The 23601-nt window shown below is 36.1% G+C and overlaps 1 protein-coding gene and 1 pseudogene across 2 annotated transcripts; both read right to left on the reverse strand.

The window, feature by feature from the left end:
- Positions 1-595: 595 nt before the first annotated feature.
- Positions 596-3843, reverse strand: LOC147411704 (pentatricopeptide repeat-containing protein At5g66520 pseudogene; annotated as a pseudogene).
- Positions 3844-6654: 2811 nt separating this feature from the next.
- LOC147411705 (putative DUF21 domain-containing protein At3g13070, chloroplastic) lies at positions 6655-22520 on the reverse strand. 2 transcript variants are annotated; one of them, XR_015180778.1, is made up of 15 exons: positions 21699-22520; positions 18080-18177; positions 17873-17966; positions 16823-16900; positions 16545-16648; positions 15036-15117; positions 13992-14131; positions 13833-13911; positions 13670-13733; positions 13248-13339; positions 11886-11951; positions 10870-10986; positions 10115-10309; positions 7512-8202; positions 6655-7435 (listed from the first exon to the last, which is right to left on the reverse strand). XR_015180778.1 is itself a non-coding variant. In XM_086451347.1 (14 exons), the coding sequence occupies exons 1-14, from the start codon at positions 22281-22283 to the stop codon at positions 7906-7908; spliced, it is 2091 nt and encodes a 696-aa protein (XP_086307473.1). In that variant the 5' UTR covers positions 22284-22520; the 3' UTR covers positions 6655-7905. The 2 variants fall into 2 exon arrangements, 1 of the variants encoding a protein (XP_086307473.1); XM_086451347.1 differs by having other exon boundaries at positions 6655-8202.
- Positions 22521-23601: the final 1081 nt, after the last annotated feature.

Consider the following 23601-nt stretch of genomic DNA (forward strand, 5'->3'; position numbering starts at 1 on the left):
GTTTGATTGAAAGTCTAACATGGTATTCAAGTCCTTATCAATTCCAATTATGCAATCTAGCCGATCATGACCCCTTGCTTCCCTATTTATATTTCACTATATTTTTTCTTTCCTTCTCTATTAGCTTGTCTTTATTTTCATCAATATTCCACTTTTTTTATGTCATATTTTCAATCTCTTGCAACATTATAAATGTATTCAATTTGATGATCTTCACTTTCATCATTCAATCTCCATTGAGAAATTATCAAGCCACATGATCAATTAAATGTTTTTGGGAGAAATCACGACAGAATTGATCTAGCGGGTCACTGTTTTCAACTGATTCCAAGATGAACAGCTTGTGGCAAAGGTGAACTTAATGGACAAGCGTGGCGATCACTAACAGCATGATTTGGACCTTAATTTTTCAAAGATGCATGACTTATATGCCATAAAGAATTTAGCAACAAAAAAATAACCCCACAAAAGAAGCCTTGTTTAATGCATTGAGTCATAACTTGTACGGACTCTGTTTTTTCCCAGGTTGGTCATCTCGACTGGCTTGGTTTTGTTTATTGAATAGAATGCTACTTATCAAAAAAAAAATTAATGATCACACACATACGAGGTGGAAATATGAAGAGATACTGAAAGAGGTGCAACTCTTGAGATCAAATTTCAGTAGTTCTACTTTTTTATTTTCTATGGAGAGAAGCGAACAGAACAGCAGATTTCCTAGCTCGGCTTGGTGCACATAGGAATGAATTTTTTGAAACTGAAGATGTTTCCTATATTTGTGAGGAGTTATCGAGAATTCTTATAGATGATAAGTTGTAACTATTCTCAATGATTTTAATAAAAAGGGAGGGGCCCTCCAACCCCAGCTTACGGATCAAAAAAAAAATCTTTGCTCGGACTGAAATTTGGACCATTTTCAATTCAGGCTGCATTGTTATTTGAGCTACTCGAGTTACTTGTAGTTCTCTTGCTGTGGATGTAATTTTTTACTAGTAACAACTGCTCTACTTGGAGCTGCTTTGCTAAACTGAAGCACCTTAAAGTGATGTTGGATTGAAAAAAAAAAAGTATCTTTTTACTAGTAGAACTTCTACTTGGATCTGCTTTTGTTGCTAAAATATCAGGCTGCGTCTGGCACAGCTTCTGGGACGGATTTTAGTGTCACACCCACTAAAAGTGCTTTTCGGGAGTCAAAAATCTTATTTGGGTCTTCTCAAGAATCTCACCAAACACATTGGATGAGCTTCAACCATGGATGTGAACCCATACATACAGTGAATTCTTCCCTTCATAAAAGTTAAAACCAAACAGGTTTTACTTGGAATTTGTTCTCCAACAAAGCGATGAAAACGACTCCAATCCCTAATGATCATCTCCCATCCATAGATCATAGAAACACACAGATTCTTCATAATCCAAATAGGGGAATTGCTAGCTTATCATTTGATGAGTAATGCAAGTTCTTTTGGTTGGTCCTCATCTTGTAGAACTGAGGGCATCAACGGTTTGTATCCAGCGTCATTTAATCCATCAGCCATCTCGGCCAACATTTCATAAATCTCTTTAGTCTCACGGTGTGACCTATCACCAGCAACAAACTCGTGAACTGCATTATCAATTTCAATCGAACTACTCCCAGGAACCTTTTGGACACTCCTACCTCTCATCATTCTCCTAAGATTCACGACCTCCTCCCACTTCTTCGCATGGGCATATATGTTTGACGAAAGCACATAATTCCCATCCACATGAGGCTCCAATTTTAGAAGATTAATTGTAGCCTCATCCACTAGTTCGACGTTCTTGTAGATTCTACATGCACCAAGAAGTGCCCTCCAAATAACCGCATCGGGGGCAAAGGGCATATTTCTGATAAACTCTCTCGCCTCTTTGAGACACCCCGCTCGACCTAAAATGTCAACCATGCATCCATAGTGCTCAATCTTAGGAGTAACACCATAAACGTCACTCATAGATGTGAAGTATGTCCACCCCATATCGACAAGACCAACATGACTACACGCACTTAACACACCTGTGAAGGTTATATCATTGGGTTTCAATCCTCGTGATATCATCTTGGAGAAATACTCGAGTGCAAGCTCCCCAATGCCATGGTTCGCAAGTCCTATGATCATAGCACTCCAAGTCAAGACATCCCTAACACCCATCTTATTAAAGACTTTGAGAGAATTCTCAATATCCCCACATTTCGCGTACATGTCCACAAGAGAAGTCCCAAGCTTCACATCTACTTCAATTCGATTTTTCCCTATATATTCATGGACCATCTTTCCCATGCCTAAGGCACCCATGTCGCCACATGCAGACAGGACACTGACCATGGTTACCGCATCGGGTACCACATTCGCTAGTTGCATCTCGTGAAATAGCCTCAATGCCTCATTAGATTGCCTGCTTTTAGCATAGGCTGCAATCATCGAGCTCCAAGAAACCAAATCTCTCTCACAGCTCTTATCGAACAATTGTCTGGCAGCCCTCACATTACCTTGTGTCGCATACCCATGTATCATAGTATTCCAAGAAACCAAGTCCCTTCTTGGCATCTTATCGAACAATAGACGAGCCAAGTCAATCTCCCCAATCCTCACATACTCGGCCAACAAAACATTATACGAAACTAAATCCGGTTCATCCATTTCATCTAAGATCCTTCGGGCAACCTCAATAGTACCTAATTTCGCGTACATTTCCATAAGAGCTGTTTGCACAAACAAATCTAAACCAAACCCAAGTTTGAAAACGTGGGTATGTACCCTTCTACCATTTTGATCGTTAATTGATCGCCCACATGCCTGAAGAACTAGAGAAAGACTGAAACTATCAATGATTATACCTTGTCGAAGCCTCATTTCAAAGAAAAGGGACATGGATTCTTGGGGGTTGTGGGCGTTTAAGTAAGTCCGGATCATAGTATTCCAAATGAAGGTATCGGGTGATGGGATTTGGTCGAAAAGCGAGCGGGCATAGGGTAAGATATTGGGCAAAGAACACGAAAAGATTCGGCGCAAGAACTTGGCAAGTACAAAATTGTTACGATCAAGAGAGGTTTTGAGGATGAAAGCGTGGATTTGGAGGAAATGATCGAGTTTGGTGGAGTCTTGGAGAAGAGACATTGTTTTTTGTTCAATGGTTTTGGTGAGGGGAGTGATGAGTAGAGATGAGAGTCTCATCTCATTAGGGAAACATTTGAATATTTCTCAATTTTAGACATAACGGTTATGTCTTTTGTGGCGCGAAAGGGAGTGGATTCGGTGTGAAACTGGATCATTGAAGTTGTGGTATTTTTCAATTGGGCAAGTCGTACTGTCGTAGTCTGGTCTAAGCTCACTGAGTCACCTCAAACGAGTCACAATATTAAACTATTATAGAGCACTCATTCACAAAATCTTATTTTATCTGATTTACAAAACAATATGAGTCGAATGTAGGACGAGTCAATGTAATGGAAGATTCACATCGAACAAATTATGATTTCCTTTCCCTCCTTATTATCACCTCTTATAGGTAATTATAGCAAAAGAGGTAAATCACTTGCACAACTCTTCATCTATATAATGGTTTTAAATCTAGTTCGAGACAGAGGTGACTCGAGTCATCTCGATATCTTTATGCAACAAGACGGATATACATTGTATCTCACTGCGGGATAAACGAGATATCTAGAACGATATTTTGACAATCTCAGTTAATATAGTAAAAGTCGGCCGAGTCAATTTGGATTTTGATTAAAATATCTAATTTATTTAGAATTTAAATAGTTATTATATAAATAAAAATAAATGTATGACTAAACATCTTCTAATCTATCTTATTTTATTAAAAGAAATTATAGTGTCTTTCATATATATATATATATATGAAAGCGTTCAATGGCCAACTTTTTAGCAAACTTTTTGGCAAAACATTTTTCTAAACATGAGTTAGAGGTTTTGGAATGGGCTGATTTTTGGTGAGGATGATCTCTACGGTGAGGAGATCATCATCACCAAAAATCAGCCCATTCCAAAACTTCTAACCACATCAAAAACAGTTTACAAAAAATGGCCGGTCCATGATTTTTCAGCTGGTAAACATGGGTTAGAAGTTTTGGAATTGGCTGATTTTTGGTGAGGATGATCTACTCACCGTAGAGATCATCCTCACCAAAAATCAGCCCATTCCAAAACCTCTAACCCATGTTTTGAAAAATGTTTTGCCAAAAAGTTTGCCCTTGAACGCTACCCCATATATATATATGGGTCGGGTTATTACGACCCCCTTTGCGACATACCATTTTGTCTTATATGGGCAAAAATCTTTGGAATGAGCTGATTTTTTGTGAGGATGATCTCTATGATGAGGAGATCATCCTTGCCAAAAATCAACTCATTATGAAATTTTTAGCCCCATGTTTTCAAGTTGAAAAATTTTAGACCGTCCAATTTTTGTAAATCAATTTTGATGGGGTTAGAAGTTTTGGAATGGGATGATTTTTTGCCAGGATGATCCCCTCATCACAGAGATCATCCTCACAAAAAATCAGCTCATTCCAAACATTTTTGCCCATATAAGACAAAATGGTGTGTCGCAAAGGAGGTCGTAATAACGCCATCCTATATATATATATATATCAACATCAAACATTTTGACCAACATTTTAACCAATCATTTTTGTCCTACATGGGTTAGAAATTTTGGAATGGGCTGATTTTTTGTGAGGATGATCTCTACGGTGAGGAGATCATCCTCACCAAAAATCAACTCATTCCAAAACTTCTAGCCCCATGTTTACAAGTTGAAAAATCGTGGACCATTCATTTTTTTAAACCATTTTTAATGGGGTTAGAAGTTTTGGAATGGGCTGATTTTTGGTGAGGATGATCATCCTCACCAAAAATCAGCCCATTCCAAAACTTCTAATCCATGTTTTGCCAAAATGTTTGGTGCTGAACATTTCCCTATATATATATATATATATATGTCCCGTTCGCCACCCTTAGTTTTCCACACACTTTAACAAACACGTTTTGTCTTACATGGGTTAGAAGTTTCGGAATGAGCTGATTTTTGGTGAGGATGATCTCTATGGTGAGGAGATCATCCTCACCAAAAATCAGCTCATTCCAAAACTTCTAACCCCATCAAAATTGATTTACAAAAAATGGACGGTCCACGATTTTTCAACGTGTAAACATGGGGCTAAACATTTCGGAATGGGCTGATTTTTGGGGAGGATGATCTTCTAATCATAGAGATCATCCTCACCAAAAATCAGCTCATTCCAAAACTTCTAACCCATGTAGGACAAAAAACGTTTGTTAAAATGTGTGGTAAAACTTAGGGTGCTGAACATTTCCCTATATATATATATATAAACTGAGTTGAAAAGATTTATCTTGTTCGAGATGAATTGACTAATCTGAACCATGAACCAGTACGAAGCAAACCAATTCGTGATACAATTCATTTTGGGTTCGTAAAATCAAGCGAACCACAAACCCACGGAATGTTGATTGGGTTTGATGAACCAAATAATTTTTTAATTGGTTTGATGAACCAAACCAATTTATTATATTTTTCATTGTTCTTATTTAAAATTTTAATTATTTTATTAATTTTTTTCTATTTTGTTTAGAATTTTTTTTTAACATTATAATTGTACTTATAACTTGAATTACATACATGCACGATTGAACCGATATAAGAAACCAAAACAAACCAAGAAACGAATTATCTCTACTTACCCCTACGAACCCGGTTCATTCTAGAATGGCAAACCACAAACCCGAATTCAAAGTAATGAACCAAGCAACATAAGTTTGTACTGGGTTCATAAAATCAAGCTAATAAACCAAGCAACATAAGTTTGTACAAGGTTCATAAAATCAAGCGAACCATGAACCCACCAAATTTTCTTTAGATTCGGCGACCAAACCAATTTATTATATTTTTTTTCATTATTTATATTTTTAATTTGAATTATTATATTAATTTATTTCTATTTAAGTTAGAATTTTTATAACATTATAATTGAACTTATAACTTATATAGTTGAATTATATATAAGCACAAGTAAACCAAGTTAGCAAACGTAGCTAAAGGACCAAAGCAAACCAAGAAATGAATTATTTCTACCAACCCCTACCCTAGTCTTCAACCTCACAGATTTCAGATTTTACCTCTTTCAATTCAACCTTCAAACCCCAATGACATGATAAGATTCGAGATGTTGAAAGCAAGAGATTTTTTTATTGACAAATTAAAGAAATTTATCCTAGAGATGACAGAGTTAAGAAAAATGGATCTCCAAAACAAAAAAAACAAAAAAAAAAAATCAAGGGTTTTGGACTAGTAATAGAAGACAAGGGCATTTAGGTCACTTGCGTTAATATGTTCAAAAAGACCAAGGATAAGGCCCATGTCAATCAGTTCCAAAACACAACTCATCAAAACCTGGAGGTTTGTGTCTTAAATTCCCTCTATTTATCATGGTTGGCTTTCTTATTTTACTAGATGATGTTCCCAGGGTGGGAACCATCGTTTGGTGATTCCTAATGGTGGTAATACCTCCCGGGTATCTCTCAACCAAAGCCCACTCGTATGCGTTCAAATCTGTCCAATATAATCCCCTTCCCTACATAATATTCAAAGTTGAAAAAAATAAATAATGGAGATGCATCTCCAACAATTAACAACAGCAGCATATCAGCATCTACAGCTTTCAGCCCTCCATGCCATTCCCATCCAATAACTCAAAGACAAAAAAATGATAAAGTATAGTGAAATGTAGAGAGAGAAAATTAGGCGTGTTGGTGGGTACACTTTCTTTCTCCTTCATCTGTGAGGTTCAATCAAAAAATCATCACCAACTCCAAAAATTATTCCCTCATCCAACTTCTTGTTTTGTCTGCATGCCCCTCACCTCTCCTTTCTCTCCACAAACACACACCCCCACACCCACACGAGAGAGAGAGAGAGAGAATTAAAAAAAAGGCACCATCTTCTCCAAAGCCAAAAGGGTCCCTTCGAGACAAGCAGACAAAGCAACACCCAAACTTTTATTCCATCAAAGATGCCAATCCAAACACTAGCCTCCACACATCCTTGGACTCTCTCTCCTACACTCTTCTACCTTAAAAGTCGTTTTGCCTCACCTCAAATCCAACAACCCAAGCCCTCCTTAGATTTTAGCCACATAACTTTTCCTTCTTGGATTTTGCACCTTCTCTGCCGATTCTTCTCTCTTTTAGATCATTCACAATCAACAGTAAAACTCAAAATGCATAAACAAAAAGGAAACAGACAGTACCCTCTCCCTATATATACTCTTGCACCACTTTAAGGACATTTGTAAACTCTAGTCTCACCGCACAATTAAATGGGCAGGCAGAACAACGATCCCACTGTAATCCATTCCTCCTCCATCGCTCTCCTGCAAGAAAGGTTCAGACAGTTGCAGAGAGTGAAGGAAATGAGGGAGGAAAGAGAGCTCCTAAGACTCTTCTCACCATCTGAAAGGGTCAGCCCAACCATGCGTCACGAGCCATACAGGCCGTTCCTCCACCCAGAATTGATCATTCCTCCTGAACCACCTATCCAGAGTTCTCTCTCCTTCCCATCCGAGTCGCAAAGAAACCGGGTCGTTGACACCTCCCCACTCTTGATGACTATGTGGCCCACGGACAGAAGCACTGTGAAGACAACAAATACTTTTGATGACGATAACGTGGATACATCTCTTCATCTGTAAACAATACTAAAGAAACCCTTACGTGTTAGTTTCCCCTTTATTTTATTTTTTCCCTTTGCATTTTGTTCTCTTTTTCTTTTTCTTTTTTTTCCTTTTTTTATTTTTAAAACTTCCTTTTGGTGTTGTAAGAATGCGAAGGAGGAACAAAATAGCTACTGTTTATTGTTATCAATAGCATCATCTCCATGTTCACAAAGTACATTTTCATCAGAGAGGCTGTCTTCCAGCCTCTCCTTGAAGGGAATCTCATCATAATCACTTCTATCCATCTCCACATGGAATGGAATCTCATCAGAGTCACTTCCAGGGGACTCATCACTGCCACTCTTTTTCCTTTTCATGATTCTTGGGACCAACCGAGTAACCTCCTTGGTCTCCAACTTTGCATCGTCGTGGTTTATCCGTTCAAATCGAACAGCACTCACCTTTCTGGCATTTCCAGCCAATATCTGCACCAACCATGATAAAATCATATAAGATCTGCTAAGCAGTTTAGTTAAGACACCAATAAAAATAACAGCCTAATCATTTTTATTTTTATTTTTAAATGGGGATTCCCTTGAAGGTGTAATAAGCAAATGTCACACAACTTTATTAAATAAGTTGGAAACACCGAAGATTCTGGTTGTATTAGACTCAAATAAACAAACAAAATTAGGTAACCGCATGCACACAAAATTAATAATAATAACTGGAACCACCATTGGATAGGGAGAATATGTCATGTGAAGCCAGTGCACTCAGTGGTGGAACACTCGCAACTGGTAACAATCAACCAATTGTGTCACTTTTCTGGTTTAAGAATTCCCATATAAGGAAATTGTTATAATAAATAAAAGAATGAAAATAGAAAATCACACTATTAAACATTAAATTTGCCACAAAAATATAGAATATGCAAACACCATATTTATCTTATAAATATGGAATTTACACACAAAGTAAATTCTGGTATATTGTACACATGGACTATGAATGTGTTCTACATCTTTCTTTTTCTTTTTTTCTTTTGCATGATTTTTTTCCTAGAAGAAAAAAAGGAAGCAGAACTACTAGAAGCTCCAAGTTCAAAAAAGCCTGAATATAAATAGCTAAAAAAGAAAGCAGCATCTTTAGCATAATTGTCAAAGTGAATTATTGGCCTCCTGAAACTGCTTCTATCCAATTAACTCCATTATTTATGCATATAACTTTTTGCATCCATAATACAGTCAAGCATTTTTCTCTCTCAAAATCTGGTTTTTATTTTTAGTGTTTGGGGGATTCATAAATCTGATCTAAGCAGCACCAGCGGATTGCAATGACTGACCAGTATTACACGAAAATCTAGAACTAAGTACCATAATCCATACATAAATGGAAAAACTAAGAAACTATGCAGGAGTATATAATCCCACCACTAGCCAGTCATTCAAGAAAAACAATGTTTACAACCTACAATGAGAACTATATACAGTACTGAAAATGTTATAAGTCATATTTCCTTAAAATTCTAAAATGTTCACTTACACGCATATGAATTGAACTAAATTATAATCCATCTCATTATATATGAAAGGAACTGTACGGACACATCTTCATATCAAGTTTTCTAGGGTCAGTGTGTCTGATATTTGGCATATGGGTCTAACTGATATGTTTCCATGTCTTAGTTACACTAGCCAGTAATGATCCTAACAAATCTTACTGATTAAAAAAAAATGAACTAACCTAAAAGTTACAAGTGCAACTAAAAGCAAGAAAAGGAAACTTATTATTGTATATATTGTTTCTAGAAAAGATTTAGCCAAGACACATTGAAGACCACACCACTACAGCACTACTACTACTACAAATCATCATATAGACACGCTAGGTTTTGTTGTCGCTTGTTTTCCATTTGCAAATTTATTCTGAATGTGAACTGTTGTAGAGATAAAAACACAATGTTTGCTAATCATTAATCGATCTCCTTCCTTTTCAAAGCTTGTGAAGACACTCAAGTAAAATCACTCATAAAGAAAACACAATATCTTAAAATAAAAAGGGACATGATAGGCTATGGTCCCTTATGGCCCCATATATCATAAAAGTTTACCTCTAACGAAACTTCACAACTCTATTAACAGATCTATGAAAATCTCAAGATGTTTTATTTTTCCCTTTACTAGGACATAATAGCCCTTTATGAAGGCCTCAAGAAAATAAGAGAAAAAAGATGGTATTGTGCTAGCTCGTTGAGAATACTAAAACTTTAATGCATCAGCATGTATTTCCCACTTTTTTTTTTGTTGATAAGTATCGATGGTTTGTTATAGTAGAAAGATAGCAATACCAGATCTTCAAAACGACTAAACCTATCAATAAAATTATAAATCTTACCTCAAGTTTAAAATTCTGATGTTTTTCATTCTGATGCTTTTCTTTTTGATGTTTGCGGTCAGATTCTGATTCATTATATTCTTCATTCTCCTCTTGGTTTGCCTTTTCAAGGACGATTTTGACAGTCTCACCTGTCCTGGGAATATATCCAAATGCCTCACAGATAAAACCAGATACTGTCTCATACTGATGACCCTGCAAAAGGTCAAAACAAAAAAGTAACGGAATAAGTCCATCAGAAATGATAAAGTATCATGCCAACACTTTTTTTTTTTGGTAAGCCTGCTTTTAATGAGATCAATAACTTGGTGCTGGTGGGAATCAAACACAGGTCTACGGTATCATCACCCAAAAACTTTACTAACTACGCTAGTAGGTACCAGCCCTCATTCCAACACTTGGTACACAATAAACGAGCAGGGATTCACTTACCTCTTTTGGTGACTTATTTTGTTAACAATAGAATTTGAGAGAATTGAGTCATCCCCAGGAACTATTTGTCCTAGAACCAAAAATAAATTGGGCTACTACTCAATTGAATGAAAATTTCCCAAAAAGTAAAAAAAAAAAAACTACTCAGGTTCCAGAAGCATTCAGTTTAGCCACCCTCAAAAAAATCTAAATAGGTGCCCTGGGGGAGGAAAAGGGTCCACAATTCCAACATGAAGAAAGTCACCAAAAAAAATAAAAACATCTTAGCTCCCTACAAGGCTACAACATTCAAAAAAAAAAAAAAAAACACAACAACAACAAACCTCTGGCATTTTGACATTTAGATCTTCTGAGAGCTGATCAATTGATGTATTTGCATCCACGTCAAATATTCCCTCAGCCCGCATTACAACATAGCCAGTTTTCTTTTGGATCTCCTCCTGCAATATAGCAAAACTAAAATTAGCTAAAATTGCAAAAGAATAAGGAATAGTCCATAAGCTATAAAATAAAATTCATAAGGAGATAATCCAAGCACATGGCAAACGATGGAGTGATAAGTTATCTCCCATGCATTAATAGTTATGACTTGTGACCACCTTCACTGGTATAGTTGATGATGTTTAAGCTATCATAAGATAACCAATCCAAGACATGGAGTAAATTAATAAATACATCCACAACAGGCAAACAACATAGCAAAGAAGTCAACTCGCTATAGTGTTTCCTCATGCATAAAAGTTCCACAGATCTTTATTATATTGAAGGAGCAATTTTAAAGTATTTGGTCTTGTTTTGTCATCTGCAACGGCTCTTATTTTTTAAATGATCTATAGTAACAAAAGCATCTAATTACATATGAATTAGAGTAGGACCATAATGGTTCACATATAAGTCAGCCACTTGCCATGATGTCAGTGCATCAATATTAGCTATTTCCAAGAAATGTTATAGTTGTAGTGATAAGCAGAACTAAGAATAGGACGTCAACTTATCTATCAATGGATAGAGCATGCATTTGGTCTCAAGGAAGTAATTAAATTCATTTTATACGCAAACACTGGAGTTATTGAATTTCTTTGAAGTGAGCTTGAAAAAAAAAATACTGTATCATGGAACCTCCAACCAATTTCAGTTTTCATGGGGGCCTAAGTAATAACACAAATTATTTCCAATTTATTAAACAGTGAAACATTATGTTCATAATCAAGGTGTTTGAAATTGTAAAGAATTTGAAGGGAAAATCATCAAGATAAATGTCATCATTGAGAAAGAGAAAGAGTTAAGTAAAGCATTTGTGAAGTGACTTAGAAAAGGCACGCAAAGATTCAGAATATACCTTTGAATCATTCTCATCGAAGATTTCACCAACAATTTCTTCGACAACATCTTCCAAAGTAACTATCTACTTCACCAACAAAAGAAATGAAAAAAGCAATAGTTTTTTTATGTATAAGGTTTCAGCAAGAGAAACATGAGAAACACTACCATAGCAAACAGATTGGATCTTTGCAGGTTCAATATTAAATTCATGGTCAACTGACAATCACTAACTAAACAGGGCATGAAGTAATACGAATGTAAGAAACATGAGAAACTCATTCAGATGGTAGAGCCAAGATTTAGCAACATAATATTCTACTAGGTGTATTTGTAGGTCCATTTGGACTCAAGTCTCATTCAACTTCCCATTTCCAATGATCTTTTTTTTTTTTTAATGAGTTTTTCCCCATGGTCGGTGGAAATTTCTGAACTGCTTTGGGTGTACCATTAAAAAAATATGTGTCCCATGCTTAATAAAAGAAAGCAGTGAAATAATTGAAACTGGCAGGTACTTGGAAAGAATTTTTAAGAGAAATACTGTTGGGTTCACATCAAAACTAGCAAAGAAAAGGATTTCTAATAACTGTCTAAGTCTTATACCAACCATTTGGAATTCATAACACGAACCCAATTTCATCATTCAACTCAGAGCAGAGCTATACCTTTAGTAAGTCATACATCTTCATAACAAATGTTACCTACAAATTCTATTGTGCTTCAACAAGGTCCAGTTTGAGCCCTGACCGAATCAGGCCCCAAAACTGATGATGCAGCTGCAGGTGCACAGGTATTAACCTGCTCTAAGTGAGGAAAAGTGAGCCCATGGACACAAAACAGAGGCCCTACATGAAAGCAAACTAAGTTTTGAGATATCTAGCAGTGTGTAGTAGAACTCTAATAACCTAAATTATCACACTATATACGGTTGTTGGCTGTAGTTTGATGACTTACGAATGTGTTTCTATGCTCACTTTTATCATTTCCGCAATAGTTCCACCATTACCATGTAAATCATATTAGCATCCACAATGACCAAAGTATTTCATTTCCAGGCTGACCAAAATAGACATCATAACTGAAATTTAAAACCTTGCTCCAACCAGGGTCTATGTCAAGCACTTTTAACTTCCAAGCTATGTATAACAGTTTAACTACTTCAAAGATGCAAGGGAAAAAATGTGAGCATTGAGTTCCTCACTGAACACTAATTAACAGAGAAGATAAATTATTATGTGAAAGAAACTATCGATATCCAATTGGGACAACGTAGTACACTTCTTAAGGTATCAGGTAGTACAAATGAAATATCCAGAAACATGAACTGTTATAAAATAGAAGTGCATCGGAGTAGGAGCAAACACTAAAGGTGTATACATACTCCCACAGTTCCACCATATTCATTGAGAACAACAGCCATGTGAACCTTCCTGATGCGAAACTCTCTCAGAAGATTCCAGACTGACATTGAATCTGCAATATCATTGAAACGCAACCATCCAGTCTGAAAATCATAGATATAAACAAGAACTTCATGAAAGATTTAAAGCTGGTATGCATATGAGTCAAACAATGGTCTTGCAACAATGTGGGTATCTCAAACATAGAAATAAGCAGTTGTGAATTCAAGTGGCCTTTTCTAATGATAAAGGGTGAATGTTTAGGAATTCAGGTTACAAATCTGAAGGCACTCTTAACCTAAGAAATAAGTAAAAAAGATGATCACAAAAAAGGTCTAGAAAACTTATGTGACTACAGTACATGAGCTTCAACTACATGGTAGATACCAAAATTAAGGATTACCAGGCACAAAGTATGCAGGCTTGTGCGCCATATCCCCCACTTTAGAACTTTCTAGAAGCTCACCCTTCAAAAGCACAAAGATTATAGTTCTGCACACTATGAGAATTTTGTTTACACTCTGGAAATAAGTTCAAGGAGTGAAAATAAGCATAAACTAATTGACCTTTTGAACATAATCCAGCAGATCCATTGCATATGCAATACCCACTATGTTGTCAATCCGCTGCTCAAAAACAGGCACCCTAAAAATATATCCATACAACTCTTAGCAAATACAATCAATTTACAATAATTGTGTGCTACTTCAGAGGATTTTTTATACCTGGAATATTGATGAGTCACCCACAGATTCTGGAAGTCGGTAAGTGTCGCACCAGCATCAATTGCAACTACATCTACCAGAGGTGTCATCACCTCCCTGACATATGTATCTTTTATCTCTAACACATTTTCAATCATATCCTGAGAAAGAATCTCTAACATTGTTAGCATGCAAGAAACAAGTAGATCTCCAAGGAACAAAGTATTCTCCAGACGGTAGAAAATAGGCATTGGACATGGGAAACATGTTCACATGAGGCAGACTAACAGTGGTAACATCATTTCGAACACCGAAGTATATCAGACAGATATCTGATCAAGTGGGCTGGTTGGAGGGCTTTAGGGTAGACAGTATGGGTCTTTAGATTACAAATCTTTGGTATGACCTTTCCATCATCTTCAACATAAATGTCTACAATTTTCTGACTTTTCCCTGATCTATGGTGGTAATTAAAGCTAGCTATTTGAGAATGAGCTACAATTAATGCTGCTGGAGAAAACTCATCTTTCCTAGCATTCATTCCTAACCAAATAATGACAGATGTGACCTCACTTAAACACAATTAAAATGCAGGTGGTTTTGGACCCTTAGAAATTGGAGTGTACACTTAATTTTAGGCAGTTTGCTGGGGGTCTCCTGTGACCATAGAATCCAATGAAGCCAACTAACCAGTTGATAAGGATGGTGTAAATGGAAGTTATTTTGTGTTTGAGACCTTTGTTCGCATGTGAAGGTTTTCAATTAGGTACACATTGTTCGTTTCATTTTTCTTTAAAACTGTTCATTATCTGTGACACAATAGATTAATGACAAGAGAGAGAATGGCCCGTGTATTAGTATATTGATAAATATATTATGTGGCAACTCCAAAGACTCATTGAGTTATAGTCTTGATAACCCATCTTCACTAATAGGTGTAGCGTAATTTTCAGAAATTTAATCACATTAACGACATGGCAATCATATCCAAGTCACAAGTAACAATCTCAACCATGGAACACAAACAAAATACTAAAAACAGCTCAAAGAAGCATAATATGTTACCTGTTCTTCCTCCTCTATTGCTCCACTCAATTCTGCACCTCGCAACATCAACTTCAACTCCTCTTCAGTAACATATGGTTCACTACATTAACAATCACTAAGTGCATGAAAATTAAGTTGCATACAGCCATCTAAGCCCCCAAAAAAAAGTTCGCATGCTCAAGCGCGCAAGAGAAGGGGGGGATACATAGGAACTCCAATTCAGGGTAACAAACTATCATCCACGATATTATTATCACTCTCGACAAGATACTCAAGCAAAATAAAATATTCATAAAGGAAACATAAATATTAATTCCTAAAAAGTGGCCACACTAAAAATATCAAAACATGTCCATTCCCAAAGAGACCAACAAGAAACATGAGCGGAATATTTCAATTCCTCAATTTCTTTTTGTAAATTTTTTACCCCAAAAATATTATAAAATGTTCAATAATTATCAACTGATGTAGACTAGTGAACTAGTAAATAACTTTCAAGGTACATACAAAGTTCAATGTTTAATAATCTCGAGGCGTAAGTTGTCCAGCTTGGAGGATAGGTTTGCTAGCTCCTGAATCTCTAAGTCGTTAATGGCCCTCCTAAAACCCAAGTCCCACGATGTATCAACCCCGTTCCAAATCAAGAAGGCAGAGATAGGCAAGTCCTTTTTAGAGGATAGCTCATAAAGTAATGGAAACTGCACTGATAAAGAGGTCTCACCATCCCACTTGTCTTCCTAGAAAGGAATCCTTTCACCATTCCCCACTTTGAACACAATGGATCATTCTTGGCATCTTAGAATGGCAATCAAGAATAGATTGCTTTAAATGCATCTTTATAAGGCATATCCCTCATAACTACAACCAATAGAGGGGGTTCCCTTCCCTCATGGTTACATTTCTTCATGCAAGAACCATTCACCTAGAAGAAGACGGCAACATTACGCCCAGTATTTTCTGACTGCATCAAGCTAAATTTTATTGCCATGGACCTCATGAGCTAGTGGCATGGAAAGTTGAGCTGGATATCTCAAACTATGCATTCCAGACATTGCTCAATGGTAGCCAATGCAAAAGATGACAAAGTTCAAGTACAAACTTCACAATAAGGAACTAAGTTCTTTACTACATTTCCCAAGTTTTTCTTGAAGAAAAGAAATCTTAGGGTCTGGAATCTTAACCTTTTAGTCCAGAGAATGTTTATTGTAGCTACTATATTTTCATGAATGCATTCATTTCTGGTGCATATTACAAAAATGCTATTAGGATTCTCTCAGTTCTTTCATTGTCTGATTTTGATTTTTTTTCACATTGTCCGTGAATGTTTCCTCAATTAAATAAAATATAGCATGGCTCCTTCATAAGTAAAGAATAAGTTTCAACTATTAACTAAAAAACCTAAACATCAATCAATGAAGACAACATAATAAGACCCATTCAAAAAAAAAAAGACAACAAAATAAGAATAAAAGGTTAAAAATATAGCATAAACTTAACTCGATCTAACAGTAGAAAAGATAAGCATACCTTCTTCCTTTTAAACCAAGCATTTTCAGCATTCCCATTGACAGAAAAGTAACAATTCTGCCCACAGGATACAGTACCAAGGAAAGCCATGCAACTGGCCTGACCTAAAGGAATGGCATCCAACACTAGTCATTTAAATTTCAAATTATAACACCCTCACTCATCACATTACTGTGATAAAGCAATATAAGGCCACAAAGTAACGAAAACAACATTTATTTAGCATTAGAGGGCACATTTGTTTCAATACCAAGAAAATAGAACAGTTTCAGTCTTACCACAAACCTAGCAACCTCTGTGGCATTGTGAACAGCTATACTTTTTGGAGTAATTTCTGTAAGGAGCAAAATAGCAACCTGAAATCATTTAGAAAGAGTTTAATTAAATTAATCCTCGTGATGAATGCAGATTTCAATTTCATAGACTTCAAGGAAAGATTCCACAACATCAATTTTGCTTTTCAGTTTATAATTAATTGGCATTAATGATTTGACAGTATGGTTGCAATCAAAGAAAATAAATGATGCAAAAAAAAAAAGAGAAGATAAAGAAATACGGAAACAAAGAGATGAGGAAGATAGATATAAAATAATAAATAGAATCATAAAAGGGGAAAATCCATAAGATCCAGTCTTATTTTCTCCTTGATGATGCAGAAAGTTGTGACATTGCAATGTTATTTTCTTGTCTTAATCACTAGATAGATACTTCGCCAGAACGAAGAAAATAAGAATAAGCAATGATGTTCAAGAAGGCAGACGAAAATAATTGTTACTAAAATAAAGAGTCATTAATCAAAACTTTTTGGATCCATTTGGTGCAAAAATAAAATAAAAATACAAAACTTGACGAAGTGCAATTTCGGACCCAAGCAAGAAGAAAAGCCTTGGCAGGACAAACAGACAGTTTCACAAACTGCATATTAGGAGCCATTTTGGGCAATGCTCATTTTTGGCATCAATCTGATCAGTGACAACTAATGCATCAATTTAACCTTTGAAATAGCACATGGTGCATTGCATCATTGAGTGGTCCCCATCTTCTACATCGAAGTCAAAATAACAAGGTACACGAAGGATGCATAAGTATTTAGATGTCATAATTTAAATAAGTTTGCATAGGCAAACCAATCATCAATCATATTTGAATTTTTTAAAATGAAATTGGGAAATAGGCTCATGGCCTCTGTCTTGGAGTTTCAGAAATGTAATATGCTATGAGTTCAACTAGGGTCAAAAGTTCTTTTTGGAACTGTAAGCCATTTTCTTTAACTTTCCACTTTCGTATTTTGAGTTGTCATTCGATCAAAAAGAAGGAACGAGACTTACAGTCATAACTCCTGTTGCTGCACTAACACCAGCTTCACCAAAAATTGCAGTTGCTGCATCCGTGACCATTGCAGTTGCTCCAATATTGACCACACTGAGTAGATAATTAAAAACAACAAATAAAATACTAATAATAATAACTTCAACAAGAATGGAAGCAATTACAATTGTAAGAAAACTGAAATGAAAAATAGAACAAAACAGTACGTTGTGCCTATAAGAATAGTCGTCAGGAACCGAGTCACATCGCTACGAAGCATTTTGAAGACACCATTCTCAGGCTCTCTTTCGGCCAACTCCCGCACCTGATTAGAAGCGACACAAAATTTTGGTAAATTTGTTAGTAATTTCTCCCCAGGGTCATTTTATCACTTGCTTCCAAAGTATATATTAACAAAAAACAGAAGAACTGAATCAATCTTTCCAAGGCCAACAAAATTACTTAACCCACATTGAGTCATCATTATTCATTACCATGACTTATCCCAAATATTTGGTGTTGAAAACATGAATCTTCCTTTCAAATCTATCTAGAGCGCTAACTTCAATTAAACCATGTGTCTTCAAATATTCTCCAACTAATTCAATCCACATCTTTTCTAGCCTTCCCCTCAATCTTTCAAAGACTTTGAACCACGTGTTACTTCTTCTCAGTGTTGTCATTAGTCGTCGGTGTACTTTATTTTTATCAACTACAACAGCTACTAGTATATTCTCTTTAATTTATTCATTCCTAATTGCTTAATTGACATGGAAAAAGTGTACTAACACGTAACTTGGCATCTTGGGGTACAGATTCATTTTTGGTGATGCATAGCCTTGAATGGAGATACAAGATCCATTCAAGCAACCCCATACTTTTGGGATAAGCCTTTCATGATGATGATGATTCTTGGTGTTACATAACATTGCTCTGCCTGGTAATTCTCATGCTCCCAAATGAAGGATCATAGTCTTAAGCAACTGCTCGTTCAAGTAAATTTCCGCAATTCAAGAGGAATTAAATAAGCAGATCTTTATCTTCTTTTTGTTCATTATTGATGTAGATTGGTTTGCTGACACTTATCTCAATACCTATGATCGAGTTAAGATGCGTAGAAAAAAGAAATCAGCAACATTGACTGAGTTAAATCAGTCAAAACCAAATCAACTCGATCCAATCTTTGATCGATCCTCAAGACCTAATCCAACTTCTCTTAGGACTCTTTCTTTTATTGAGTTTCTATTTGTTAAGTTGCTTGAGTGGTCCTAGGTAATTTCTATTTCAATTTTAGAAAGTTTTTTTTCCTACTTAATTTCTAATTTGTTTTATGTTTAAAATTCGTTTTCATTCTTTAGGTTATAATTAGAAGTCATTTTAAATGTTGAAATTAAGTTTTAATAGGATTAGAAGGTCAGTAATATGTTATAGATAAATTAGGAAGTTACTTTTTAGTATTTTAGAAGGTTTCTAAGTTGTCATGAAGTTATTTATATAAGGAGCTCTAATAAATAAATTCAGTGAAGTAAGTTTTTTTGAAAATTGATTAATAAAAGAAAAGACTTTTCTTCCCTTTCTTTGGTTTTTGTTTTTAGCATAAGAGCCCGATACTGGTTCTTAATTTTAGTGTTTGTAATTGATTTCCATCAATCTCAAACCTAGATTAAAATTTCTAGTCTGTTTTGCTCGACATAGAGATTCTTCATTACTCTTAATTTTTGGGATTTCACCCTAGAACTAGATTTTTAACATAAACTCCAGGTTTGTGTGTTCTACCCTACATCAGTTATAATCGTGGAAACCCTTGGTTCATTCCAAGAGTAAAGGAAGATGTCATTGTTTAGGGAGTTTCTATATTTTCATTTCTTATTTTGTTTTTCATGGGGGATTGAAGAGATGGCAACTTCTCATCCTCAATTCAGGGACAATGCAATGATTTTTGTAAGGCTAGCATTGTTCGTGAATAGGGCCAAGTATGGGTAAAGTTGGAATGGGTGGGAAAGTAAGGAGGTAAAATCTCCATATGAGTGCAGTGCGTTAAAAGGGATAATGAAAGTTGGGTCGGATTTTAAGAGGTGGGTGCGATTTAGAGTAGGTAAGGGCAATAAGATCAAATTTTGGGAGAATTGGTGGTGTGGGGACTCAACACTTTGTAATAGCTTTCCTCGCCTCTATAACTTGTCATTAAAAAAAGGGATGCCTAGTGTTGCTTTCTTGAGCCCCGAAGGAAACGAACCTGCGTGGAACTTGGGCTTTAGGAGGGATTTTGATGACTGGGAGATGCAGGACCTACAAGTTCTTACTACTCAGCTTGACCTTCTAAGTGGGGTGAATAAGAAGACGATGCCCGGGAGTGGATCCACACTAAAGGTTCTAACTTTACTATTAAGCTCCTTTGCTTCAGGTATGGACATTCCTACTGACCACACATTGCAATTCTCTTTCAAGTTAATATGGGGTTCAAAAAACCCCTTAAAGGTGCATTTCTTCACTTGGTCTGCCTCTCATAACAAATTACCAACTCTTGGCTTTCTTATTAAGAGAGGTTTTCTGACCCCCAATTGTTGTTGCATGTGTTATTAGAATGAGGAATCAGTTGAGTATAACTTAATTCATTGTGATCTTATCTCGTTTGGTCCCATTTCCTTCAACTTTTCGAAGTATATTGGGTCATTCCTAAATCGCCATTGTCTTCCAAGGGTGGGAGCCTAATCTGTTGTCGGGGAGAAAGAAAGTTCTTTGGAATTTAAGTCCTTTAGCAATGACCTCATCTTGATATCAATGTGCAACTACTAAGACAAATAGGAGCCATTTCTAAATCTTTGGAGGACACAACAAGAAGTTTACTCAAGCCGTACTTACAATGTTGAAACACACCAGTCATTTCCTTTAATTCAAGGAACAAAAAAGGGTCTTTCCCCTAGAAAAGACTTGGAGATCAGAAACAAGATGGGCGTGGCAGAAAACCCAAACACTAAAAATCGTACTCCCCTCCACCCAAACTTTTGTTAGTTACTAAAGGTTTTCGAAATCTTCCTAAACCAGAGATTTTTTAATCTCCCTTTATATAAACTAGAAGGTGGAATGTGCAAACGCACATCTCTAAAGGTTATATTTGTAATTTAAATATTAATTTAGAATGGTTTCGAAGATTACATGGAAAAAAAGGATATTTTGAAAATTAACCATTTTTCTTGGTTTTTGACCAAAATGACCATTATTATATTAAGTTCAAATGTTAAGGTGGGGGCATTTTTGGTGTCGAACCCCTCCTGCTCCGCCTTCTCTCATTATAATAGTGAAGATATATAGTCAATTCCCCCACCCAATTCCTATTTTCTCACCTTACTCTTCATTGGGGTAGCACCAAATGTGCATCGACTATGAGAGGTTACATTGGAGTGAGAGTGAAACAGTATTACCAAACTGATGTAAGTTTTAAGGCTTCAATAGAAATGGATTTACTCTTCATTGGGGGTGGAAAAAAAAATGCACATTGACATTGGGAGGTCAGTGCGAGTTAAACAGGAAAAGTGGCAGACAGTCAAACAAAGCCCAATACCTAAGCTGATGTAAATCTAAGGCTTCAATAGAAACGGGTTCACGTGAAAATGGTTCATGGAGCACCTGAAATTGTCTTATTTGTGGCTTTATGACATGAAGATCATGTTGAACATATATCTATATTTTCAAATAGTATCGATGACAGACAGCTTCTCTTATCTTCAGTACTATTTGCATCAGTGTGCTTGTGCATGAGATGTATATTATAGTAAAGAAATGCTTCATAAGCTCTGAAACACTAAGAAAAAAATAAAAGATCCAATTTTGGAAAAACAAGCATACCTTCCACGGCCAAAGAGTCGTGATAGAAGTCTCCGCCATGGAAAAAAATGCAGAAAGACTCAACAACGCAGCTAAAATCAAACCCTGTTCTTTAAAAACCAACAAAACCTGCAATATTTTCGGCCAAGCACCCCTAAATAAAAGAACACTCCGCTCGAAAACCCCATAACCTGTATTAACGACTCCTTCCATCGCAAGAACTCTTCGGCACTGAAACACAAAAACCCCACAAACCATTGCGGCAAATATGAACCCACTCTTAACAAAAATAGTTAAAAAATCCAACTTTTGAACCCCAATCGAGTCTTCAACACTCATAGTCTTCTCCTCTTTTCCAACCGCATACTTCGAAACAACTCTACGATCAAACACCTCCTCGTCTTCCTGGAATCTCGACTTGCAAAAGTTTCTGCAAATCCAAGGGTTGAAACAATTCGTCGTAATTCGACGATGATAATGAAGAACTTTACTAGAAGCCTTGGGTGAGAATCTCAATTGACGATTACAGATAACGAACGATGAAATTTTCCCGCCAGACATAAATCTCGATTGAATGAGAAGTGAAGCTTCTGGTGCTAAATCCATGCCGTTTTAGGTCAATAAGGATCCGAAATTTGAAGAGACTAACGGATAATTGAAGATTTCTTTGGGAATTCGAAGATACGAAAAATAAAATTGTGGAGATTATGAAAAACAATCGCTAAAATTTGCGAGGGTGGGACGAGGAATTCGTCATCTTCTTGGCTGTGCAGAGCTGCTGTACGGGACATTTTTCTGCAAGTGGGTGCGAACTGAAATGACGGTTCTGCCCCCAGCGTTTCACGAATCTTGAGTGACCTTCGTTTTATAACCCGGTACTTCACCTCGTCTCCGGATACCGAGTTGATTCGTCCAATTCATCTCGTGTTATATGAGTCAAGCAAATAAATATTTATACAGTCATACTGGGGTAAGTTCAAGGTTGAACCTCATATCGCACATCTTGACGTGAAAGTGGATAAGAATCATAAATGCTTTTTCACTTATCTTGAGGAAAGTACCTATAGTTCCCATACACTTTCACGTCAAGGTGTGCGTATGAGATCTAATCTTGAAGTTACTCCAGCATTAATTATATTTATATCTAGGTAAGAGTCATCCCCAAACGCCCCCTGTGACATACGCTCCCGTCACAAAATCATAGATCATTTGTCTCAAAACACGTAAAATCATAAATCTTTTTTTGTGTATCCCAAGGTAAATGATCTATGATTCTATGATGGGGGTGTATGTCAAAGGGGGATTTAAATATCAAGACTCTTTTAACATGTAAAAATATTAATTTTACTTTTAACTAAGATTTCAAGTGAGAAAAAAAAATACCTATTGGTTGTTAATCAAACGATTCACCCTCCATCAAATTGAAGAACATCCATATTTTTAAAATTCATTCTAACATCTCATCTCATCTATGAAGGAGACCAAGTCATCTCAGATGAGATTTAGAATAATACCTTGGAATCAATACAAACATATCTTTGAGATGACTTGTCAACTCGTCTCAGTCGTGGATGAGATTTAAAACCACGAGAACATCACTTGAACATGGATTCATAGTATGCATTGCCTATTCCTTTTTGTATTCCTCTTTCTTCTTAGAATCCTTATAATCATATTTTTTTAACTTCTTGAGTTGACTCTGAATTCAATTAAGCCAACTCAACTCAACTCAATTGAAATTTGAGGTGACCCAATGTCAAGGCTTGTTTTGTATCAACTCAGCAAGGCAACATGAAAACTCAATTAAATCATGTTCGTCTTGGGAATTTGGAATTTAGAAAAAAAAAAATTTTGATTCTACTCCTCTAGTCCTTAGGTACACTGGATTACAGGATGAGTGCTACGGCCACCCTAACAAGAGAAC

This window comes from Akebia trifoliata, chromosome 1 (assembly GCF_017979445.1).
Source record: "Akebia trifoliata isolate Shusen 1 chromosome 1, ASM1797944v1, whole genome shotgun sequence".
Taxonomy (NCBI): domain Eukaryota; kingdom Viridiplantae; phylum Streptophyta; class Magnoliopsida; order Ranunculales; family Lardizabalaceae; genus Akebia; species Akebia trifoliata.